Source organism: Leopardus geoffroyi, chromosome A2 (assembly GCF_018350155.1).
Source record: "Leopardus geoffroyi isolate Oge1 chromosome A2, O.geoffroyi_Oge1_pat1.0, whole genome shotgun sequence".
NCBI lineage: Eukaryota > Metazoa > Chordata > Mammalia > Carnivora > Felidae > Leopardus > Leopardus geoffroyi.
The window spans coordinates 166,330,672-166,352,309 of NC_059331.1; the positions used below are offsets into that span (position 1 = coordinate 166,330,672).

General features: G+C 49.7%; 1 protein-coding gene across 5 annotated transcripts in view; it reads left to right on the plus strand.

Annotated features, from left to right (window-relative positions):
• The window catches only part of DPP6 (dipeptidyl peptidase like 6), a 950,988-nt gene that overhangs the window by 798,603 nt on the left and 130,747 nt on the right, over positions 1-21,638 (plus strand). For all 5 annotated transcript variants that reach the window (XM_045496272.1, XM_045496270.1, XM_045496267.1 and 2 more), the window contains exon 8: positions 20,368-20,488. In XM_045496272.1, coding sequence (XP_045352228.1) covers positions 20,368-20,488 — 121 coding nt within the window. The remainder of the gene's footprint in view (positions 1-20,367; positions 20,489-21,638) is intronic.

Genomic DNA, 21,638 nt, shown 5'->3' on the forward strand with positions numbered 1-21,638 from the left:
CTTGTAGTAATTTTTGCTTTTTTGCTGTTTATTTTATGCCCATCACGTCTTCACTACTAACCATATTGGCATTCCGTGGAACCAGTGATACAGAATTTCCCTTAAAAATGAAACTTGTTTGGGCGCTTGGGTGGCTCAGCCAGTTGAGTGTCCCACTCTTGATTTCAGCTCAGGTCATGATCTCGCGGTGTGTGAGTTCGAGCCCCGCGTTGGGCTCCACGCTGACAGCTCGGAGCGTGCTTGGGACTCTCTCTCTCCCTCTCTCTCTGCCCCTCCCCCGCTTGCTCTCTACCTCTCTCTCAAAATAAATAAATAAACATTTTTTTTTAAAGTGAAACTTGTTTACATAAAGAGGGAATCGATTGGAAAAAATAAATTATAGAACCAGTGATACCCCCAAATGGCAAAAACTCATCAAGGTGCTTGGTGGTTATCCAGCTTCTGGGAAGCATCCCCACAGCAGAAAGACCCAGGGTCGCCAGCCTGAGCCGGACCAAAACCCAGCCCTGCTGCTTACGGAGCTGAATGATGTCTGTGACCTCTCTGAGCCTTGGTTTCTGCATCTGTAAACAGGGTAGAAAGACCTTGAAAAGAGTGCTGTAAAGGTCACTAAAATAACTCATGGGCAACCCCAGTCGATGTAGTAAATGTTTGCTCCCTTCCTTGACCACTGGTGTGGAAGGAAAAATCCAATAGAATCTTGAATCTGGGCCAAAGATATAATAAGTTTTGCTCAAACGGTGAGAAAATTACAAAATGAAAAAAACATAGACTTTGGAGCCAGACGACCCCATTAGCTTTTTTTGACCTTGAACCTTCTGAGTCAATATGCTCATCCATAAGATGAGGGTGACTAAGATGCCTATTTTGCATAATCATTGGGAGAATCTGAGGAAATGCTTGTAATTGAATCACACCGCGGTGACCCTCTCAGTACACAGTAGGCACTCAGTAAACATGGCTACGTGTTCGAGTCCGTGCGTGTTCGGGAGCCACCATGGCATCCCCCCGTTGTGTGTGAGCACCCCTTCCCTTTAGGTCCTGTCCTCGTGTGTGTAAAACTCCACCTGCTGTTTAGGAGGAAATCATCTCATAAATGTTTGGGGTCAAGAGGCACCAAGATGTATAGGGGTCATTCTCCAGGGCTTGGAGGACTTGGGTTTCCCTGTCATCACTTATGATTTCTGGGGTAGCAGCCGAGTCTCACGTCACTAATTAAAGGTTCAGGGTGTTGGAAGCACATGTGCTCACTGTCCTTTTCTCCTCGCCATACTTTTATTTGGGGACTGTTGTTTACACTCTTTCTTTTCTTTTTTTTTTTTTTTTTTAACGTTTATTTATTATTGAGAGACAGAGAGACAGCACGGGCAGGGGTGGGACAGAGAGAGAGGGAGACACAGAATCGGAAGCAGGCTCCAGGCTCCGAGCTGTCAGCACAGAGCCCGACGCGGGGCTCGAACTCCTGAACCATGAGATCATGACCTGAGCCGAAGTCGGACGCTTAACCGACTGAACCACCCAGGCTCCCCAGCCACTCTGTATTTTTCTACTGACAAGTACATTCTACCCCTCAGGAGGGCTTTAAGGATTGAAGGGGGGTCACTTGGCTCCTCGCAAAGGAGGTTTTAGAAGGTAATAGCCTCCAGGGTTTTTTTAATGCATATTTATTTTGAGGGGAGAGAGAGAGAGAGTGAAAGAAAGAACAAGTGGGGTGGGGCAGACAGAGACTCTGAAGCAGGTTCCGCACTATCAGCGCAAAGCCCGATGTGGGTCTCAAACCCACGAACCACAAAATCATGACCCAAGCCAAAGTCGGATGCTCAACCGACTGAGCCACCCAGGCGCCCTAGCCTCCAGGTTTAATGTGCGTCGTGGTGAAGCCGTTACATCGCCAGAAGCGCTGCGCTGGCTCTCAGGAAGGTGGCGGGAGGGCTGGCATGTCGTGAAGGAGGACCTCCGCTGACGTGGTTCTGTGAAGCCTCCCCCAAGCCCCGTCTGCAGAACACCGAGCGATATCATGCAGCTGGGATGTCTCCTGATATGATAAGGACTTTGAAATTGTGCTTTCTTAATTAACATTTTCATTTTGCTAAAATTTTGGAGTGCACTGATTTTTCAGAAGTGCTCATTACCAAGCTCACAGCAGAAGGTCGACTGCATATTAAAATATTTCATCACACGCTCCCTGCTGAGCTCAAAGATGTCCTCATTCAGCCGAGCCAGCCTCCCGGGCTGTGGGAGACATGTGCGACTGACTTGGGGGGCCCCTTCTGAACCAGGCACAGCACTGGGGTCCAGTAGGCAAGGTTCCCACCACGTCTGCCCTCAAGAGAAGTCTGTCCATAGGTGTGAGAACCCGATGTGTGACATCAGATAACGAGAGCCTCTCCTGGCCACCCCTCCTCCCCAGCTCCAGGCATAGAGCTCCCTGTCACTTGTCATAGTCACGTGGCTCCTATGAATCTAGAAGGCCCTGGAAGGTTCTGACTTATGAGCAAAAACGAGACTCTCCTGAAACACTCTGTCCGGTGACACTGGAATAGTTATATGTGTATGTGCGAGTGATGGCTTGTGTGCAGATGTGTGTATACACATAAGACAGGGAAATCTGAGGCGCCTGGGTGGCTCCATCAGCCATAAAGAGCTACAATTTTAAGTAGCTTTAGAACCCACCCTTTTTGCTTATTACAATGCAGTTAGCCTTTTGTGCAATTAAATGCCTGTACACATAATTTTTAATAGTTACATAATATTTCATTGAATGGATTTATAGAAATTTAAGTAACCAATCTCTTGTTGGGCATCTAGAGTCTTTATAATATTCCATATTAGAATTGATGGCATAGAATACCTTTGGGCCTGAACTGTTCCTGATGTGGAATCACTGAGTCAGAAAATATGAACCCTTTACCGAGGGCCTCCACACAGAATTACAAATTGTCTTATGTGTGGTGCTCACTCCTTCTTACTGTATATTCACCGGCAACATCAGGTCTTATCATTTAAAAAAAATATTGGTGATTCTATGATTTCAAAAAAATCTTTGCTAATATAATCCAGTCGCATAGCTATTTAAGTCTGCGTATATTTAATTATAACCATGGTTGATTGAATTTGCATGTATTTCATAGTAAACTGATTGTTTTCCATAAATGAATACTCATGCTATCTTTTCTTGTGAATTACCTGGTCCTGGTCCATTTATCTTTCATTGCCTATTACTGTGTAAATACTAGAAGACGAGATATCTGGGGTGGAGGGTGCAGGCAGCAGGACAGTGTTTGTGTGAGTCCTTCCCCCCACCCCTCCTCCTGTCCCCACCCCGGTCTTGTGAGAAGTGCCAGGCTGAGCCAGACTCTCTCTCACTCCCCTGCCCGCCCTCCGGGGAGGTGCTAATGAGCAGTATGCAGCTCTGGAGGAGGAAATAGAAGCTTCAAAGACCTTGAATAATCCACAGACGAGATAATGAGCCCCTTGATGCTGAAGAGAAGATTGGCTGTTTTTCACATCACCTTGGAGAAGAGTTAAGTTCTGAGCAGGGTCGTCCAGAAACATCAGAGGGAATGTGTCTGGATGGGATGAGCTGGCGTGTCCAGGAAGGGTGCCTGTGGCTTCGACATACCCTCACATCCAGCGCACTATAGTTCACACCCCTGGTATGGCTCAGGTGTTCCAACCAGAGAACTCTGGGTAAGGTTTCCCTGGAATCTGATTCTCCTTGCTGGCCGCCAGGGGCCATTTGTATTTGGACTGCATACAGAAAGACCCAGAAAGGGGAGAGGGGCACCTGGGTGGCTCCGTCCGCCCTTGGTCATGTCACGATCTCATGGTTTGTGGGTTCAAGCCCCGTGTCGGGCTCTGTGCCGGCAGCTCAGAGCCAGGAGCCTGCTTCGGATTCTGGGTCTCCCTCTCTCTCTGCCCCTCCCCCACTGTGAGTGTACTCACTCTCTTTCTGTCTCTCGTGTCTGGACGAGGAGAGGCCATAGATCATGGGCTGTGAGAGTTGCGTTGCCCAAGCCCTGGCTTTCCGACCAACAAGATGCACCGTGCTGAGCAGGTGTGACCTTTCTGAGTCCTGCTTTCCTTATCCCTGAAAAGGAAAAAATAATCCAGAATAATGCCTGTCTCAGAGGACTTAGTAAATTAATATTTGAAAGTGCTTAGGACAATGTTTGACTAACAAATCGTATATGAGTATGAAATAAAAATAAATATATACAGAGCATCTGCCAATGCTTGGCACCCTAGTGAGCCCTCGACAAATAGTAGTTATTACTTTTAGAATCATTGGTATGATTCCACTAATCAACAAATATGTAGCACCAACTATCTGCAAGGTTCTGATGTGGGCATGAAAAAAAGAAACACAGATGAGGTCTCCATGTTCTTAGAGATTATAGTTAGCGGGGATTCAGCGTAAAAGGAGAGTTTCGTCCTGGGGAGGGAGGGGTGGGCGCAGGGCAGAGGAGACATACATGAAGCAGAGTGGACACTTCAGGGCATTCGGACTCAAGCTAAGCTGAGAGTTCTGGAGGCCGAACAGAGCCAGGGAGGGATGCTCCAGGAGTTGGTTGTGCTTGGGCTGAAGCAGGTTGATTCAAAAGTGGTCTCGGGGCGCCTGGGTGGCTCAGTTGGTTAAGCATCCGACTTCGGCTCAGGTCATGATCTTGCGGTCTGTGAGTTCGAGCCCCGCGTCGGGCTCTGGGCTGATGGCTCAGAGCCTGGAGACTGTTTCAGATTCTGTGTCTCCCTCTCTCTGCCCCTCCCCCACTCACGCTCTGTCTCTCTCTGTCTCAAAAATAAATAAATGTTGGGGCGCCTGGGTGGCGCAGTCGGTTAAGCGTCCGACTTCAGCCAGGTCACGATCTCGCGGTCCGTGAGTTCGAGCCCCGCGTCGGGCTCTGGGCTGATGGCTCAGAGCCTGGAGCCTGCTTCTGATTCTGTGTCTCCCTCTCTCTCTGCCCCTCCCCCGTTCATGCTCTGTCTCTCTCTGTCCCCAAAAAAATAAATAAGCGTTGAAAAAAAAATTTTTTTTTAAATAAATAAATGTTAAAAAAAATTTTTTTTTTAAAAGTGGTCTTTCACGGCCACATCAGTGCTTTACCCACCAGACCGTCCACCCTCCTAGCATCCCTTCTGTTGATTTACCCTTATCTCTATGACTGCCAGCCTCCGAGGTTTATGGATGTCTGGATTGCATCAGATGCCGCCTTAAGTGAGCCAGAAAAAATAAAAGCCTCATAGCTATTCCTTGGAAACTGTAGGGATGAGACCTCATCCAGAATCCAGAATGCTGAGAGTTGGTGCAGCACACGAGGCATTAGCTGTCTGACGTACTTTTGTATATATCTTCCTAAGCATGGGCGAGAATGTGCCTGGACCGGACATGAGCTCCTGGATGACAAAGACCTGTCATTGTCCACAGTGCCTACACAGGAAGGGCTTAGCAGAGGAGGGAGAGAGGCAGACCGTGCCAACAGAGTACCTGTAGCAAAAGAAGTGTATATATTCCTAGGATTTTTCAGTTATAAGGAACAGAATCCCAAGTTAAACTGGAGTAAACAAAGAAGAAAGTCTCTTACATGCCAAGGATAGGCAGAGGCAGGATTGGCATCAGGCATAGCTGTATCCAGGTGCTGGAGCAAATCCTCGGGTGTGCACCTGTCTCTCCCTCTACCTGTCTTGCTTTCCTGCTTTCCCTTTTTCTCCTGCATCTCTCCTCCTGCCTGTTTCCCTTTGGGTGTTTATTTCACTGTCTCCTACCATAAATAGATACTTTCTGCGGGGTCAGGAATACAAATAACCCGTAGGACTTCCAGGTCTGTATCCTTCTACACCAGGACCCAGAGGCAAGAAGCCACGAGGCTCAAAACTGCATCAGGAAAGTGCTGGTCACTGGTGGGACACGCACCCACCTCTGAGCATCACTGTGGCTGGGGGGAGAGTCCTTGGAATACAGACAGCCCCAGAGTCACGGGAATAGGGAGGAACTGCTTCAGTCTAGGCCAATGGAAAGTGGAGATCGCCACCAAGTGGTTAGCCAAGACATCCAGATGTAAAACAGAAGCGAGTATTCTCTTAAGGCTGAGGCAGTAAATACAGTTGTCCTTTTGTTGAGAGATCAGCATTTGCCACAGAGCAGCTACAACCATTCTAGAGATCACAGCGCACCTGAGAGCATTCTCATCTGGAGCACAGGGGGCCATCTCCCTTGGAGAAGGGTCAGAGGCCCTCTCTCCAGCAGTTTGTCGCACGCCCTAGAAGCCTGTTAGAGGTCCTTTGTGTGGCTTTTAAGTGGCCCTCCCGTGCGGAACCCTTTGAAGAAAGACAGCTTGATGAGCAGTTGACACTGATACCTCTGATGGGTGACATCCTGACATTTCCCGCTGGCCAGCGAGGCGAGGTGTTAAGGGACCCCCTCCCCGACCGGGACCGGGGACTGGGAATGCCCTGGCTGGCGTGTCCCTGTCCAGGGGCTCCCGCGGACCACACAGGGTCAAGGCATGGGCTGTGGTGCCATGAAAGATGGAAGGGGAAAGAAGAAGCACGGTCCCACAATGGCTCAAGGTCATTCAGGTTCGACGAGCTGTTTTCGTGGTAAGTATATGTGCAACTCACATCACCTGCAGCCTGAGACAAGCCTCTCTGAAGACCGCTGGTGAGTGTGCGCACCCACGTGGACTGTCCATTTCCCGCATCTAAGGTGGGACCGTGGGTTCCCACCCGACCTGCCGCAGGGGCCCCCAGTGGGTGCCACCATGCGTCCACTCACATGTGTCCCTCACCCTGCCTCTCCCATCGTCTATGTCCAGGCACCATCACACCTGGGGATTTGCCTGCAGCGCGACGGTCCCACGGCCAACACCCAGCCCGAGCCGCCGTCGTCCCCCGGCTGGACTACCCCACTGGGGCCCTGTCCACTCACCGCCCCTGCTCCTATACGGCAGTGGGTGGCCGTGGGAGGCACGTTGCCCATCTTCTCCCTCACGCAGGGCAGCCGACAACCACGGTGACCACGGAGCCCTCCAGGTTCCCTGTTCTTAGAGGAAAGCACGTGGGCATTAACGTGGACGGCAGGACCTGCATTAGCTCTCCCTGCCCCTTCCCTGCATCCTCCACACTGTCTGCCTTGACCGGCCACCCCAGCCTCCCGCTAGGGGGCATCACCAGACGTCCCCACATGCCTCTGTCTCCCACAAGGCTCTGCACCTCCTCCACCTGGCCAGCCTCCGCTCGCCCTTCCTTTCCCCACGCCAGTCTTCCTCTGAGGAGCCCACTGCCCAGGCCATGCTGGGTGCTTTGCCCTTTCCCAGCCTCGGGAATTTCAGGAAGCCCAGCCAGGCCACCCTGGGCGGCCCTGGAGCCTCAGAGATTCACGGCCGGAGCATCGCATCCGTTTGGTCAGCTGTGAAACTCTTTAGCTCCCGTGTGGAGGTCAGTAGCGTCACGGTGGACCCTGAATGAGGTCTGTCAAATGCACAGGAGCATCGTTTGATTTTGAGACCTCTCCCTCAGCTCTGAAAAAACGACACATCAGAACTCTCCAGGTTAAATGTGTCTTCTGCAGGTGACAAGACACTGAGGGATTTTTCTGGGTGGGTGACTTTGAAAAGGAAGCTTCTCCTTGATGTTTGAAGGCTGCTTGACGGGAGGGTCGTTACGGTGGGGTTTCTGATGTTTCGTCTTGATTTGGGTTGACATTTTGAAAGGATGAAAAATGTGAGTACTTTCCAGTAAGAAGGGTAGCCTAGATGATCTACAAGACTTTTTCTTTCCTGGCACTGAACTCTGCCCTGTGGCATTAAATCCTGTATTAATTTGCTCGAGTGGACGTGGGATGTAATGGGTGGCCCTGATTTTTGCGGGACGGTGTGTAAGAACCTGCAGAGACCCTGTTATCAGAGCGGTGTCGTCCGTAGGAAGGATCAGCTGGGCTGATGATGCATGTTCTACTGATAATACATTACCTTTAAACGTGCTTCATGACCTTCAAGGTTTTCTCCCCTAAATTATCTCCTGCAGGTGCGGCCGGTGGGGTTCTCTGGGTTTTGCGGGTGGGGAAATCCAAAGGCAGAGCAGTTAAGTGATTCTCGCCATGTCCCACAGCTGCCTGGGCCAGAACCAGGTCCTCTGAATTTCAGGCTGATGAATTAGCTGGGAAATACGAAGCGGTCACACAGGTAAACAGTTGTGTTCACCGCGCAGATCAGCTGTGGTCCTGTATCGCACGTGTTTAGCGCCCAGCCTGGCGCATCGGAGATGCTTGAGTGGGTGTTTGTCAAGTGATGGAGACACCCCTGAATTGAATGAGAATTACCTAGAATCTTTTTTAAAATGTTTAAGTGTATTTGTTTACATTCAGGTTAGCTAACATACAGTGTAGTCTCGGTTGCAGGAGTAGAAGCCAGGGACCTTACGTGCGACCCCCAGCGCTCATCCCAACACGTGCCCTCCTCAATGCCCATCACCCACCTAGCCCATCCCTCCCCCTCCTCCCTCCAGCAACCCTCAGTCTGTTCTCTGTATTTAAGAGTCTCTTATGGGTTGCCTCCCTCTCTGTTTTTATCTTATTTTATTTTTCCTTCTCTTCTCCCTTGTTCATCTGTTTTTGTTTCTTAAATTCCACATGTGAGGGAAAGCATACGGTATTTGTCTTTCTCTGCCTGACTTATTTCGCTTAGCATAATACATTCTAGTTCCATCTGCATTATTGCAAATGGCAAGATTTCATTCTTCTCGATCTCTGAGTAGTATTCCATTGTATATCTATATACCACATCTTTACCCATTCAGTCGATGGACATTTGGGCTCTTTCCATACTTTGGCGATTGTCGATAGCGCTGCTATAATCATTGGGGTGCAGGTGCCCCTTTGAATCAGCATTTTATTATCCTTTGGATAAACACCTAATGGCGCAATTGCTGGGTTGTAGGGTAATTCTATTTTTAATTTTTTGAGGAACCTCCACACTGTTTTCCAGAGCGGCTGCACCAGCTTGCAATCCCTCCAGCAGCGCAGAAGGGTTGAATTACCAAGAATCTTAAAGCCTTCCATTGACCAACAGCCTTGGCATCCCTCCACCCATCCACTCTCCAGAGGGGGTTATAAACTAGGAGACTGGAGGGTCACTTCCTTGCCCAGTTGAGCAGAGGAATGGCCAAAATACAAGTGACAGGAGCAAACCAGAGCAAGTAAAGAATTCATTTAATCTACAGACTGACTGGTCCGCTCCTGACCTTGAGAAGGGCTCCGCAGCCTGGGGTCGTTGGCAGGGGGGTGGGGGGGGGGGGAAGGCGCATCAGCACCTGTGAGTGTGTTTGTTGTTATCCTTGTTCAGAGGCAGCTGCTTCCTGCTGTCATCCGTTTCCAGTGCATATGGTTTGAACGGGCCAATTATACTTTATTTCCAAGTCTTTCTCACATAATCTACACACAAAAAAGTCTCCTTTGATGAGCTTTGCCGACTGCTTTTTGTAAATGTTCTCTCAGTCTCTGTTCCCATCCAGAGAGCACCCTGCATACTTAGCAATGTTGGGGATCATTGTTGTTCAGTCTCTGACAATTTGATAAACAAAATAGTCCCTCTGCAATAGGATTTCTATTTGTTATGAGCGAGTACAAACGCTTCTGTATTTTCCAGTACTTTGTGTGGTTCCGTGATGCATCCATTCATGTCCTTTACCTGTTTTTTTTTTAATTGCACAGTGAGTGTGATTCATGATTGCCACTCATAGGAATTTATTCTAGGGAGATAGTGGAGATACAAGCAAAGGTTTTACCACAAAGATGCAGTGGTAGCATTTTTATTGTAATAAAAACAGAATTGTGCCAGACAACAGGACCATAAAGGCGTTGCCCCTAGTGAATCTCCAGAAGGCACGTGTCAGGGATACTTTGTGACACAAAAGCATTATTGATATAAATCTTAACTGCACATGCTGTATGACCTTAGTTTTATTAAAAACTAGATTTCGTGCATGCGCACACACATCTAGGAGGGAATCAAATACAACAAAGCTTCTGTTAATAGTCATATTTTGTGTATGCACGCAGGTTGTAGGATTGTGACATTTTTTCTTTTTTTCTGTATATGCTGTGATAATGGTGAACGCGTGTGGTCTGAGGTTGTGGGTTTGCTGCCCTCATAGACAAATGGCTTGATCTCGGCCAGCCGGTTTGCTCTTCAAAGAAACCCAGCACTGTTTTACTGTGCCCTCCTTTAGTGCTGGCACATAGCCTTTCTTGTAATTACTCCGTAGTAACTTCACTCCGGGAAAGACTTGCAATGCCCACCATCCTGGGAAGACGAGATGCCCAAGGAGCCTTAGGGCCGCTCTGAGACCCCCGTGGGGGTCTCGTATCAGTGGAGCAAATATTCTGACTTGGAAGTCCACAAATGGCCGTGGTAGTCATCCACTTGACCCTCAGGATTACGGACAGGAACTGTTGGCCAGCGGGTGGTACTAGGGGTTCCTCTCCTGCAGGACCGCGTGTGGCAGTGCCCCCACAGCCGTAAGCAGCCACTACCTCCCCCATTCTCCCTGCCAGATGACAGCTCGGTAGACAGGAGCCCACAGGCGGGTGTGGCATCTGCCCTGCCCAATGCCCCTCTGGAGCCACGCACCCGGGAAGTCAGGGCTACGGCTTCCACTCAGTATATACAGTTCTCCTCGCCCAGATGCAACGTAGCATAAACCTTTAGAGTCCCTGTCTACCCATACCAGCTGTCCCGGGAAGTAGAAACAAAGCAGAAAATCAAGCTCTATGTGGACCGGACCACCATTAAGTTCTAAATGCAGAACAGTTTTTTTTAATCCACAAGTTGGTGATTCTAACTTGCTGTTATGGGACCTGTTGATGAAGCCATTCAAGGGACCAGAGGTTACTTTTGTGGTACACCTCAAAATTAAAGCCCTATAGAAACATGCATGTGGCCAGTGGCAGCCTCCCAGGGACGTACTGGCCTCTCCGGTCGGCATTTTGCTTATTTACTAGAGTCTCCTAAAAGATATGTTGACCGGGCTGCAAGATTTAGAGACAAATTTCCACGTTCTGGTGACGTGTTCTATTTGTGTGTAGTTCCAGTAATGTGAGTTAACTGTGTGCAGTATGTCCTGTGGGGTTAGAATGGCCTGCAGTGAAGATTACCTAGTTTGCTTTAGAAATACATAACATCCTTATGATCACTGCTGAACCAGTGGTAGGTGGTGGTAACTCCATGCCCCATCCAAACAGGTCTGTGTTTCACCCTAGGAATTAAATTTCATGCCCTATGTAATGGGATCTTTCATCCTTATTTATTATGGAAACATGAGTAAAATTGTGTTTGTTCAGGAAATAGGATAACTCAAGAGAAGTGGAAACGAGGCAAGAAGCAGTTAGTAAATAGTGTTATCGGGATGGCTTCTTGAGATTAGGAAGCCCGTGCCCTGTCAGTTAAAGAAACCTAGGAGAGTATCATAATTGAGGTTTTTCAACTGCTAAATGGAGAGTCCATGTTCCCCTTGATAGTAACATGCTGGCCTCACTGTGAACGTTGAGCATCGTTGAACAATGTAGAAGATAGAGGAAATCATAGAGACCCTCGCATTTATGGTGAAGGACATGAGGCTCAGCAGGTGGCCCATGTGAAGCTGGCCAGATGGCAGTCTCAGCTAGAATTTAGATTTCTGCTTCAAGCCCCATGTCCCCTCCTCCTCTTCATTCTGCCCTGACCTGCGCTGCTACCTTTTTGCCAGGCGCTGAGCTGTTCGATATGCTTCCCTATTGGCCTTGATTTCCCAGAACTAAGAGCTAAGTTGCACCCAATTACAGTAATTATCTCATCCTTGGTTCCTGAGATAATTAGCTCCCTCTTCAGCCATGGATGTCACTTTGAGCTTTATTGTAACCACCCCTCGAACGTGTGGAGATGTGTTGTATTGTCCTCTACTGCGAATCCGGTTTAGAAATACTGAGGGTATCAATTAGCACTTAATACACACACTCACACAGACAAATGTTGATTTCTACCGAGTCAGCTGAAGTTTTATTAGGTTTTCAGAGTCCAAAACAAGTCAAAGATTCAATTAGTCTAAACCCAGCTAACTCATACACTAAATATTGGTTTTTCTCTGTACTACTTACGTGGAAAAGGGTTGTACCAACAGCATCAGGGAAAACAACCCTGAGGACAGGTATAGGTTCAACCCAATCCATTCGTCTACAGCTACAGCAACAGTTCTAGGCAATGAGAATACATATTTATGCCGATGAGCTTAGGCAACTCAAGGTCCCTACTCAACACCAATTCCATGCTGTATGTGCCTCATTCTATCTGATATATCCCAAAAGTAGGAAAATATGGAAATACTTCTCTAAACATTGAAATCAGAAAGATCCTTAATTAGAGAAATCACCCTGAAAACTCGTTTAACTGAAAGTTCACATTCCTCCAGAGATTTCCAATTAATTGAACTCGTAAAGAATTTATTGTTACCATAGGATGCCTAGGTGGCTCAATCTGTTAAGTGTCCAACTCTTGATCTCAGCTCAGGTCACAATATCACAGTTCGTGAGATTGAGCCCCATGTTGGGCTCTGCGTTGACAGCATGGAGCCTGATTGGGATTCTCTCTCTTTTCCTCTCTGTGCCCCTCCCCGCCCCCACACTCACTCTCTTTCTCAAAAATAAATAAATAAACTTTAAAAATTACTGTAACCATGAGTATATAAACCATAATAAGTCAAAAGTGCTTATTAAAAACTCGGAATGGGGCGCCTGGGTGGCGCAGTCGGTTAAGCGTCCGACTTCAGCCAGGTCACGATCTCGCGGTCCGTGAGTTCGAGCCCCGCGTCAGGCTCTGGGCTGATGGCTCAGAGCCTGGAGCCTGTTTCTGATTCTGTGTCTCCCTCTCTCTCTGCCCCTCCCCCGTTCATGCTCTGTCTCTCTCTGTCCCAAAATAAATAAATAAACGTTGAAAAAAAAAAATAAAAACTCGGATTAGGGGCACCAGGGTGGCTCAGTTGGTCAAGCATCCAACTTTGGCTCAGGTCATGATATCGTGGTCTGTGGGTTTGAGCCCTGCGTCAGGCTCTGTGCTGACAGCTCAGAGCCTGGAGCCTGCTTTGGATTCTGTGTCTCCCTCTCTGTCTGCCACTTCCCCACTCATTCTCTCTCTCTCTCTCTCTCTCTCTCTCTCTTTCTCTCTCTCTCTCTCTCTCAAAAATAAGTATTAAAAAACTTCTTAAGTCACACTAATAAAAAAATAATATGTGTTTTATAAAAGAATAGTGAAATATACTTTATATTTTCAGTCTGTTTGGTTTGTATTTCATGAAATCTCTATTTAAAATCAGAATGTGTTTGGGGGCAAGGGATGTGCTAAAATCGCTGTATGTATGGCTCGCACCTTCTACTGCAAGGATAGCAGAAGAACCAAAATGCCCAGAAACGAGGGAAGGAATTGGTCTCCGTGAATCAAGATGAAGCAAAAGCAAATCCATAGAAGAAATACTTTTGCCAACTAGTTTGAAAACGAATCCATGTACTTGTGGAGTAGGGCTGGACACACGGTCCTGTTACGGATGCTGAGGGAGAAGAGGGGTTGGGGACGCGCATCCCTGCCCTACTGGACTCTCACGGGGACTGTGGAGAAGGACCCGCGGATGCTGAAGGGGAGACAGCTCTGTGTGGCAGCAGAGGCGAAATGGACCAGAAAGTGCCAGCAAAGTCCTGAGGGCGGGGTGAGCCCAGGAACGTAGGGGAGAAGCTTCTGCTGCGCCTGGGGATAGAGGGGGATCTGGCCGGGCTGGGAGGGGGTCCCAGCAGGTGCTGTGGGCCTTACCCAGCAGGAATGAGTGGGGCTGATTTGGGAACAGCAGAGAAGGGGGCCTGGCAAGAGGAGGTTTGGATGGGGAGAGATGCTGGATGCTTCATCCTGCCGGCGCGGGGGAGGGAGGAACAGTAGGACGACACCATATGGAAAGAAGGATCTGGTCAGCTGATGTGTGTTAAAGCCGGTGTTAATATGGTTTTCCAACGAGGAGGAAGAGCCCCAGTACGCCTGCTCGGCCTTCTCTTTGGAGCACTCGCCACCGTGATGTGGATGGAGTGTGGTGTTGATGTGAATTACGAGACCGTTGGGGACCCGACGGCCCCTCCCGATGGCGCCCTGCAACCTGTGAGATAGGGGGACCCCAGCGTGGGTATTCCCATCACATGAAAGCCCGGAGGCCTCTCTGCCATCTACCTCCTCCATAAACAGGGACGTGCCCCAGGCTGCCGCCCTCGCCCTCTGCCACGGAGTTCGGGCCTCTTCTGTTAAAGGCCTTCTGTCTGCGTTTCCGCCCCATCCAGAAAATCCCCTGGCACCTTCTCCTCTTTATCTTCGTCTTCTTTTTTAACATCTCTGGACTTTTTAGCTTCCTTGCCTTTGATCTTGAACTATTCCACAAATTCTCCTTTCCAAAAGTTTCCTTTTTTGGTTGTGAATTAGGGAGTGACGGCCTCCTCCCACCCCGGGCTAGATCTCGACTGTTGGGCGTCGTCTGGACCGCTCCCCACCCTCTCTAGAAGCACGGTGATGCGCTTGGAATCTAGGGCTCCCAGGTGAGCTGTGTGGGCCAGGATGCCAGCAAAACTTCCACCCTGCAAGTTCTCGTGAAATTAATTTAAATTTATTTCATCAAAAAAGATAATCGTGTCTGATCACACACAGAGTAACGTGGCCCCCAGAGTGGAGGGGAGGGCGGCAGGGGTGCCGAGGAGACACCACTCGGGCCCAGTTCCGCCAACTGGAGTCTTGTCAGCCGAGAAGACTGATGAACCAAGAGGAGAAACATGGGGTACAAAGGGTGTGTAGCCCGCTGTCCCCGTCTGCTCAGGTCATGTGCACAAGGAGGGAAAACTTGACATAAGTCTTTCCGCTGCAGCCCCTGCCATTGAGGGAGGCTCTCACCAGCTTGCGCCCCAAGACGCACACTGACGGCCCTTTCTTCACGGCCTCTGCTGCTGAGAGCTAGTCTTTAGGAGGGACAGCCAGGGCCGCGTCCCTCTGGGGGCGCCTCCCCTGTGTCCCCAGGGCCCGTGGCCGCTCCTCTGTCAGCATCTCTACCAGCTGCTGTGGCCGAGTCCGGGCAGGAGCCAGAAACGAACTCTCCTCAAGTCTCTGCTGATTGGTCACTTCTGAAAAGAGCTTCCTCTCGCGCCGGCATCCACCAGAAGCGCTGCTGCTGGCCCGTAGGATGTGACCATCTTCTTCTAACCTCCCTCATCCTCTCTGCCTGACCTTCATGCTCCCTCTTTAAAACCCTCTCCACATGCAGCCACGTGCATGTCGGTGAGCAGAGGCAGGACAGTTGAGGACAGCGACGCAGGGGCTTCTGGGAGGATGGAGCCCAGCAGAGCCTCCCAGGGTGACCGGGACTTGGGCAGACAGCAGAGGAAACAGCTCCAGGTGAGGAGGACAGAGAAGGCATTGAGGAGGGCATCAGGATCACCAGTGTGCAGGATGTGGGGACTGTCTTCTGTCCCACCAGAAAACCCGTGTCCCCGGCGGCCACTTGTGGTGCTTGGAAACCACCATGTAAGGACCACAGAACATGCTTTGTCACCGTCCTGTGCTTTGTGTACATCTCATTACTTTGGGGGATATTTTCTAAAATTTTGTTTAACATTTATTCACTTTTTGAGAGACAGAGACAGAGTATGAGCAGAGCAGAGGGCAGAGAGAGAGGGAGACACAGGATCCAAAGCAGGCTCCAGGCTCCGAGCTGTCAGCACAGAGCCTGATGTGGGGCTTGAACTCACGGACTGTGAGATCATGACCTGAGCTGAAGTCGGATGCTTAACCGACTGAGCCACCCAGGCGCGCCACTTTGGAGGATATTTTCTAACACTTTCTGGAAGAAAGACTCAAGGGCAGAGTTCCGTGCCTGGGATTGCAGGGCTGCGGTGGTGAGGGCGGGCTTTGCTGGCTCAGCAGCCTTTTCACGGACTAAACTCGAGCCTTTTCACTGGTCCTGGAGCAGCTGTGGGGTACAGAATGTACACAGACCCGGCCGCCAACCAGGTGTCCACAGCGGGGAAGGCTATAGAGGTGGGCGGCCCCTTCACTGGAACCGATTCTAGAGCCTTGGCTGATAGGATTTAGGAGCCAGCAGGGCCTTGAGGCTGGCGTGGCCCAGTGGGTCATGCAGCACTAGACCCAGGCTCCCCTGAATAAACCCAGGTAAGGGAACACCCTGTGATGGCTTCTGTATCTGCTGGCAAAATCCTGGTGACAGTGACACTGTGACCTGTATGCCATCCAGTCATGTTCTTCTGCCTGAAGAAGTGGCCGGAGGGAAAGTGAGGAGACACTGGCTCAGACAGGTATCCGTGGTCTCTGGTTCATTTCTGGTTAGAAATCACACCTTTTGTTTATTTAACAAGTTGCTATAAAGAGGCAGTGTGCTGTAGCTGCTGAGAGCACAGTCCTGCTTGGGTTCCAATCCCGACTCCTCCTCGGATTCCCTGGTGACCTTGGGCATGGCGTTTCGCGACCCCTACACCACCTGGTTTGAACCCCTGCTGACCCCTGGCCAACAAGACATTGGTCAAGTTACTTACCCTCCCCGTGCTCGTGTTTGCATCCTCAAAACAAGGCTCATGCCTGTCTATAGCATTATTTTTTCAACTGAATTAATGTTTATAAAGCATTTGAAAATGCATGGCCAACATATGCAAAAAACAATTCAAAATGGATCATAGACCCAAAACTAAGAGCAAAAACTATAAAACCTTAGAAGAAAACAGGGGGGGGGGGGTAAATGCTCATGACCTTGGTTTTGGCAAAGGATTCTTAGATGGAACACAAAAAGCACAAGCTATGAGAGAAAAAAAATAGGTAAATTGGACTTGATCAAAATTAAAAGCATTTATCCTTGAGGGTCTAGCTCAGATGTCACCTCCCCTGTGAAGCCTCTCCTAATCCCCCCAGACAGAATGGGTTTTTATAATGATGACGGTGGTCATCATCGCACAACAACATTATACAACAGCAGTAGCAGATGTGCTAGCGAGCCCATCCTTTGTGCCGGGCATTGCTTTGAATTTGCCAACTCGCTCTTCTTGTCCACCTGAGACGAGGTTGTTACCATTTCTAGTGACAGGAGAAACTGAGGCACACGGAAGCCAGCAATGGGCCCAGGTCACGTAGCACATCCTCTGCCCCCACAGCCCGTGCTCTGGACGCCCTCGTGGGGCCTGGAGCAGACTGAGCGCTGTAGAATCTGGACTCCCATCTGCAAACAGGAGCCCCCATGGACTGCCTCTCACCCTCGCACCCCTGCATGTTTTCAGACCACCATAAATCCTGCAGGGGAGAGAGGCCAAGGGAGACAATCGGGTCTTGAACCCCAGACCAGACGCCTCAACTCTATTCCATAGTTAACAGAAGGCCATTTCAGGTTTTGTGTAACAGAATGCCATGATAAAGGTGGTGTTTTAGGAAAGACTGATCGGGACGGCCAAGTAGGAGGTGAACTTGGGGAGGGGGTGACAGGAGCAGGAACACCTGTTCCCAGTGGATGTGCCAGGGAGGCACCACCCACCTCAGGCTAGGTTGTGAGAAACCCCCCGGCGGGAGGGGAGTGGCTGTGTTCGCACCACGGGGGCCAGGCCAGGGACTGTGGGGGTCGCAGGCCAGGAAGGTGAGGTGCTCCCGTGGGCATCAGGACCCAAGGTGATGGCCGGGGTGCTGAACAGAACATGGAGAGTGGAGAACTCAGCCACTCTCCCCAACACCTACCCTCCCCGTGCCACCATTCACAGAGCCACACCGCGTCCCTTGCCTCTGAGCCGAGCTCCACTGGAACATCTGAAGGAAAAGGTAAAACATCTCCCAAGCAAAACGCACTCTTAGGTATAACTTGTTTCTTTTCATTTCCTTCCATTAAAAGTAAAACCAAGGTGATAAAAGTTTTAACATCTATCACAGCAAATTTTACTCACCCAAAATATTAATTGGCTGCAGTCTGATTTAATTCAAAAATTTATTATAGGCTTAGAATACATAAAAGAAGTTAAAGTCTAGTAATACATCTTACCCTTAGGCAAACTCATAAAAACAGCTACTGAAGTTAAATTAGGATGTATACTTGTGTCTGGAAGTTTTCCAACTCGTTTCGGGATGAAGTGAATGCTGTAAGCGCCAGGAGCCCAGAGCAGAAAACTAACACTTGGTGGTCCTTTCAGATCTACCGTCAGTGAGGACCATCTGGGGAAATTGCCTTTTTTTGCATTTTCAATAAAGAAATTAATATTTCCACCCTTTCCTGTACTCTGCAAAATACCCTGTCTCTGTGGTCTCTTAAATGACACTGACAGTATGTTTTTCTAGAATTTCGTTAAAAGCCTGAGCCTGGGTGGCTCAGTCGGTTGAGCATCCAACTCTTGATTTCAGCTCAGGTCATGATCCCAAGGTTGTGGCATTGATGCCCGCATCAGGCTCTGCACCGAGCACGGAGCCTGCTTTAGATTCATTTTTTCCTCTCTTTCTGCCCCTCCCCCGTCTCTAAAATATAAAAGAAAAAATAAAACAAAGAAAAGAAAAGCACCATATTTGAGTCCCGTTCCCGGTCCATATGTAGAAGTCGGCACTTGGCCAGTTGCTACCAGTGTGTCCAAAGCCTTGAGGGCACAGAAGCGGGGATTCCTACAGAAACACAGGGCAGAGCCGGTCAGCACCTCGGAGAGCGCAAATGCTTTGTCTGCAAGTCATTACTTTAAGAGACCTTAGGTTTCTCTGGGGTCACAGATCATAAATTTGGCTGCAGGTTGGAATCAAGTGGGATGTTTTCTAAAAATCCTGATGCCTGGCTCTCAGCCCTCGATACTGATAGTGGGCTGGGCTGATGGACCAGGAAGTGGGGTTTCTAAGAGCTCTCTGGATCGTTCTCGGGGGCCATCAGCATTCAGGAACCACGGACCCAGACCATCCTCTTCTCCGCAACTGGGTCACCACCACCCAGCGGGTCAGGAACAACTTTGCTTCGTGTCACCCCTTCGCCTAGACCTTGGTTCACTCAATGCCGTCAGTGGCTGTCTCCTGGCTGGTGTCCCCCACTGTCCCCTTGTCAGCACCCTCAGATGACCAGGCCAGCCACACGGTCCCCCGTTCACGGTCTCGCTTCCTTCTCGTCGCCAGAAGACTCTCATCTGACTGTGATGCTCCCCTTCTCAGGCCACCATCAAGGGCTCCCTGCTGCTGGTGGGGCACCTGCCCTCCCCTGCCCCCCCCCCACCCCGCCACCATGCCTGTCCTGACAGGACAGCCTGCAGGAGCCTCTGTCCACCTCCACCAATACCCTGTGCCCACTTTGTCTCTGCTTTCACACTGCTTCTTCTCTGTAACCAGCTTCTCATCTCTGTGCTGTCTTCACTGAGGCCTCAGCGTGAGCAGCACTTTCTCGAAACCCTATCACTTGCCGTAGCCCTTGAGGACTCTATGCTGAGTGAAAGACAGATATTGTACGATTCCATTTACGTGCGGTGCTTAGAGTCTCCAGATTAGTGGAGACAGACAGTGGAAGGGGGTGCGGGGGGCTGGGGAGGGATGGGGACTAGGGTTTCATGGGGACAGAGTTTCAGTTTGGGAAGATGGAAGGTTCTGGAAGTGGTGGTGGCGACGGAGGCACGACAGTGTGAATGTACTTAATGCCACAGGACCGGACACTCAAACACAGTCATGGTGGCAAATTTTGTGTTAGATGTATTTTTCTGCGATAAAAAATGTTTTGCCCATCACTTTCTCAGTGAATCCTTTGGCCTAAGTTGGGGATTCCCGTTACACGTCCCCAGAGCTGCACCTGCACCCTCAGAACATTTTCCTGGTAAAGTTTGTCTTCCTTACCAGACTCTAAGTAGAATAAAAGCCCATTCTGTGTCCCACCCGATTAATCACCGCGCCTCCCGTGACTGGCACAGAAAAGGCGCCACTAAATAATTTTTAATGAATAGCGAATGAATAAATGCCAGATTTCCAGTTTTTCAGCTCACCCATCTTAATTGCTAGGAAAAATACAATAGCTGAAATAGTCAACACGTTTGACGTGCAGGTGCCTAAAGTATCAGACCACAAACTGTTCACGCGTGGAAAATGATGGCACAGGATGAACGTACCTAAAGATGGCGTAGGGTGAACTGTGTGAAGTCTGGAGTCTCTGATTAACCAGAAATGCACACGATACATGCGTGAGCCCCACCTGACCCTGACGCTGCCTTTGTCCTATCAAATAAATGCACCAGGCAGATGCCAACCACATCCCCAACTTCTGACTTCTTACGAGTACCCTATTTATAGCCACTTCATTGGTTAACACTGTGTTTTCTCTCTTCCCAATTAGATATTTATCTTTGAAAACAACATCTACTACTGCGCACACGTCGGGAAGCAGGCCATTCGTGTGGTGTCTACTGGGAAGGAAGGCGTGATCTACAACGGTCTCAGTGACTGGCTGTACGAAGGTGAGTCGCACCGGGTGGGGCAGACGTGGGGGTCTGGGGTCCCGCTCCTGCTATGCTGGTGGTTTCCTTCCACTTCAGCTGAAAATTAGCCTCCAGTTTCTTAAAGTTCTGCTAAATTAAAAAGACAGTGTTGGAGCTTCAGGGAGCATCATGCTGTCAGGGTTGAGCCCTCACCTGGTAGCCAGGTGCGGAGGGCTTTCCAGAACCCAAGCTCCTCGCCGAAGGGGAAGGGGGCACTCTTCTGGGAGGTGTGCAAATGCAAAGGTTTCTGGACCCCCTCCCAAGCGGTGGGATGCCTTGTCTTGCCTGGGGAGGGAAAGCTGGAAAAGAAGCTGGAAAAAAGCTGGTGAAGCTTTCCAGAGAAGCCAGTGCAGGTGGTTTGCTGTTCCGAGTGCATCCGCCTTGTTGGACATTTCCCACCACTGGTTTTCTTCTGGCGCCAGAGGACTCCAACCGAATGCATTATTGAATAACTAAAAATCTGAGCAGCAAGCTCTTCTTAAACATTTATAGTCCGTCTCCGTGCTAATGAGACTTTCGTCGTAACAACAACGATTATGTATCGATTGCTAGTACGTTCCGGTCACTGTTCTGAGCACTTTCTTACCTGTTACCTCACTTAACCATCTGCCTGTGTCAGCTCAGGCGCAGAACACTGTGGATGGGGGTGGGTGTGAACAACAAGCATGTTTCTCACCGTTCTGGAGGCTGGAAGTCCAGGATCAGGGTGCCGGCCAATCTGGTGTCTGATGAAGAGCCCCCTCTGCACTCATAGATGCTGTCTTCTCACTGTGCCCACACATGGCAGAGAGAGGGGAAGAGACAGATGTGGTCTCCTCATCCCCTTAGAAGGGCCCTAATCCCATCAGGGGGGCTCTCCCCTCATGACCTCATCACCTCTCGAAGGCCCCACCTCCCAACACCATCATGCTGGGGATCTAGGCTTCAATGTGAGTTTCAGGGGACGCAAACATTCAGCCCATTGTGCCCTCACAACAACATTCTGATGGGAGCCGTGTCATTCACACTTCCCACATGATGTAAGGGGAGCTTAAGTGATCAGCCCAGGTTCACACAAAGTTAAGGAACAGGTACCGGGGAGTATCACCGTTCAAGTCCAGGACAATTCCCTTTCCACAAATCCAGGTAT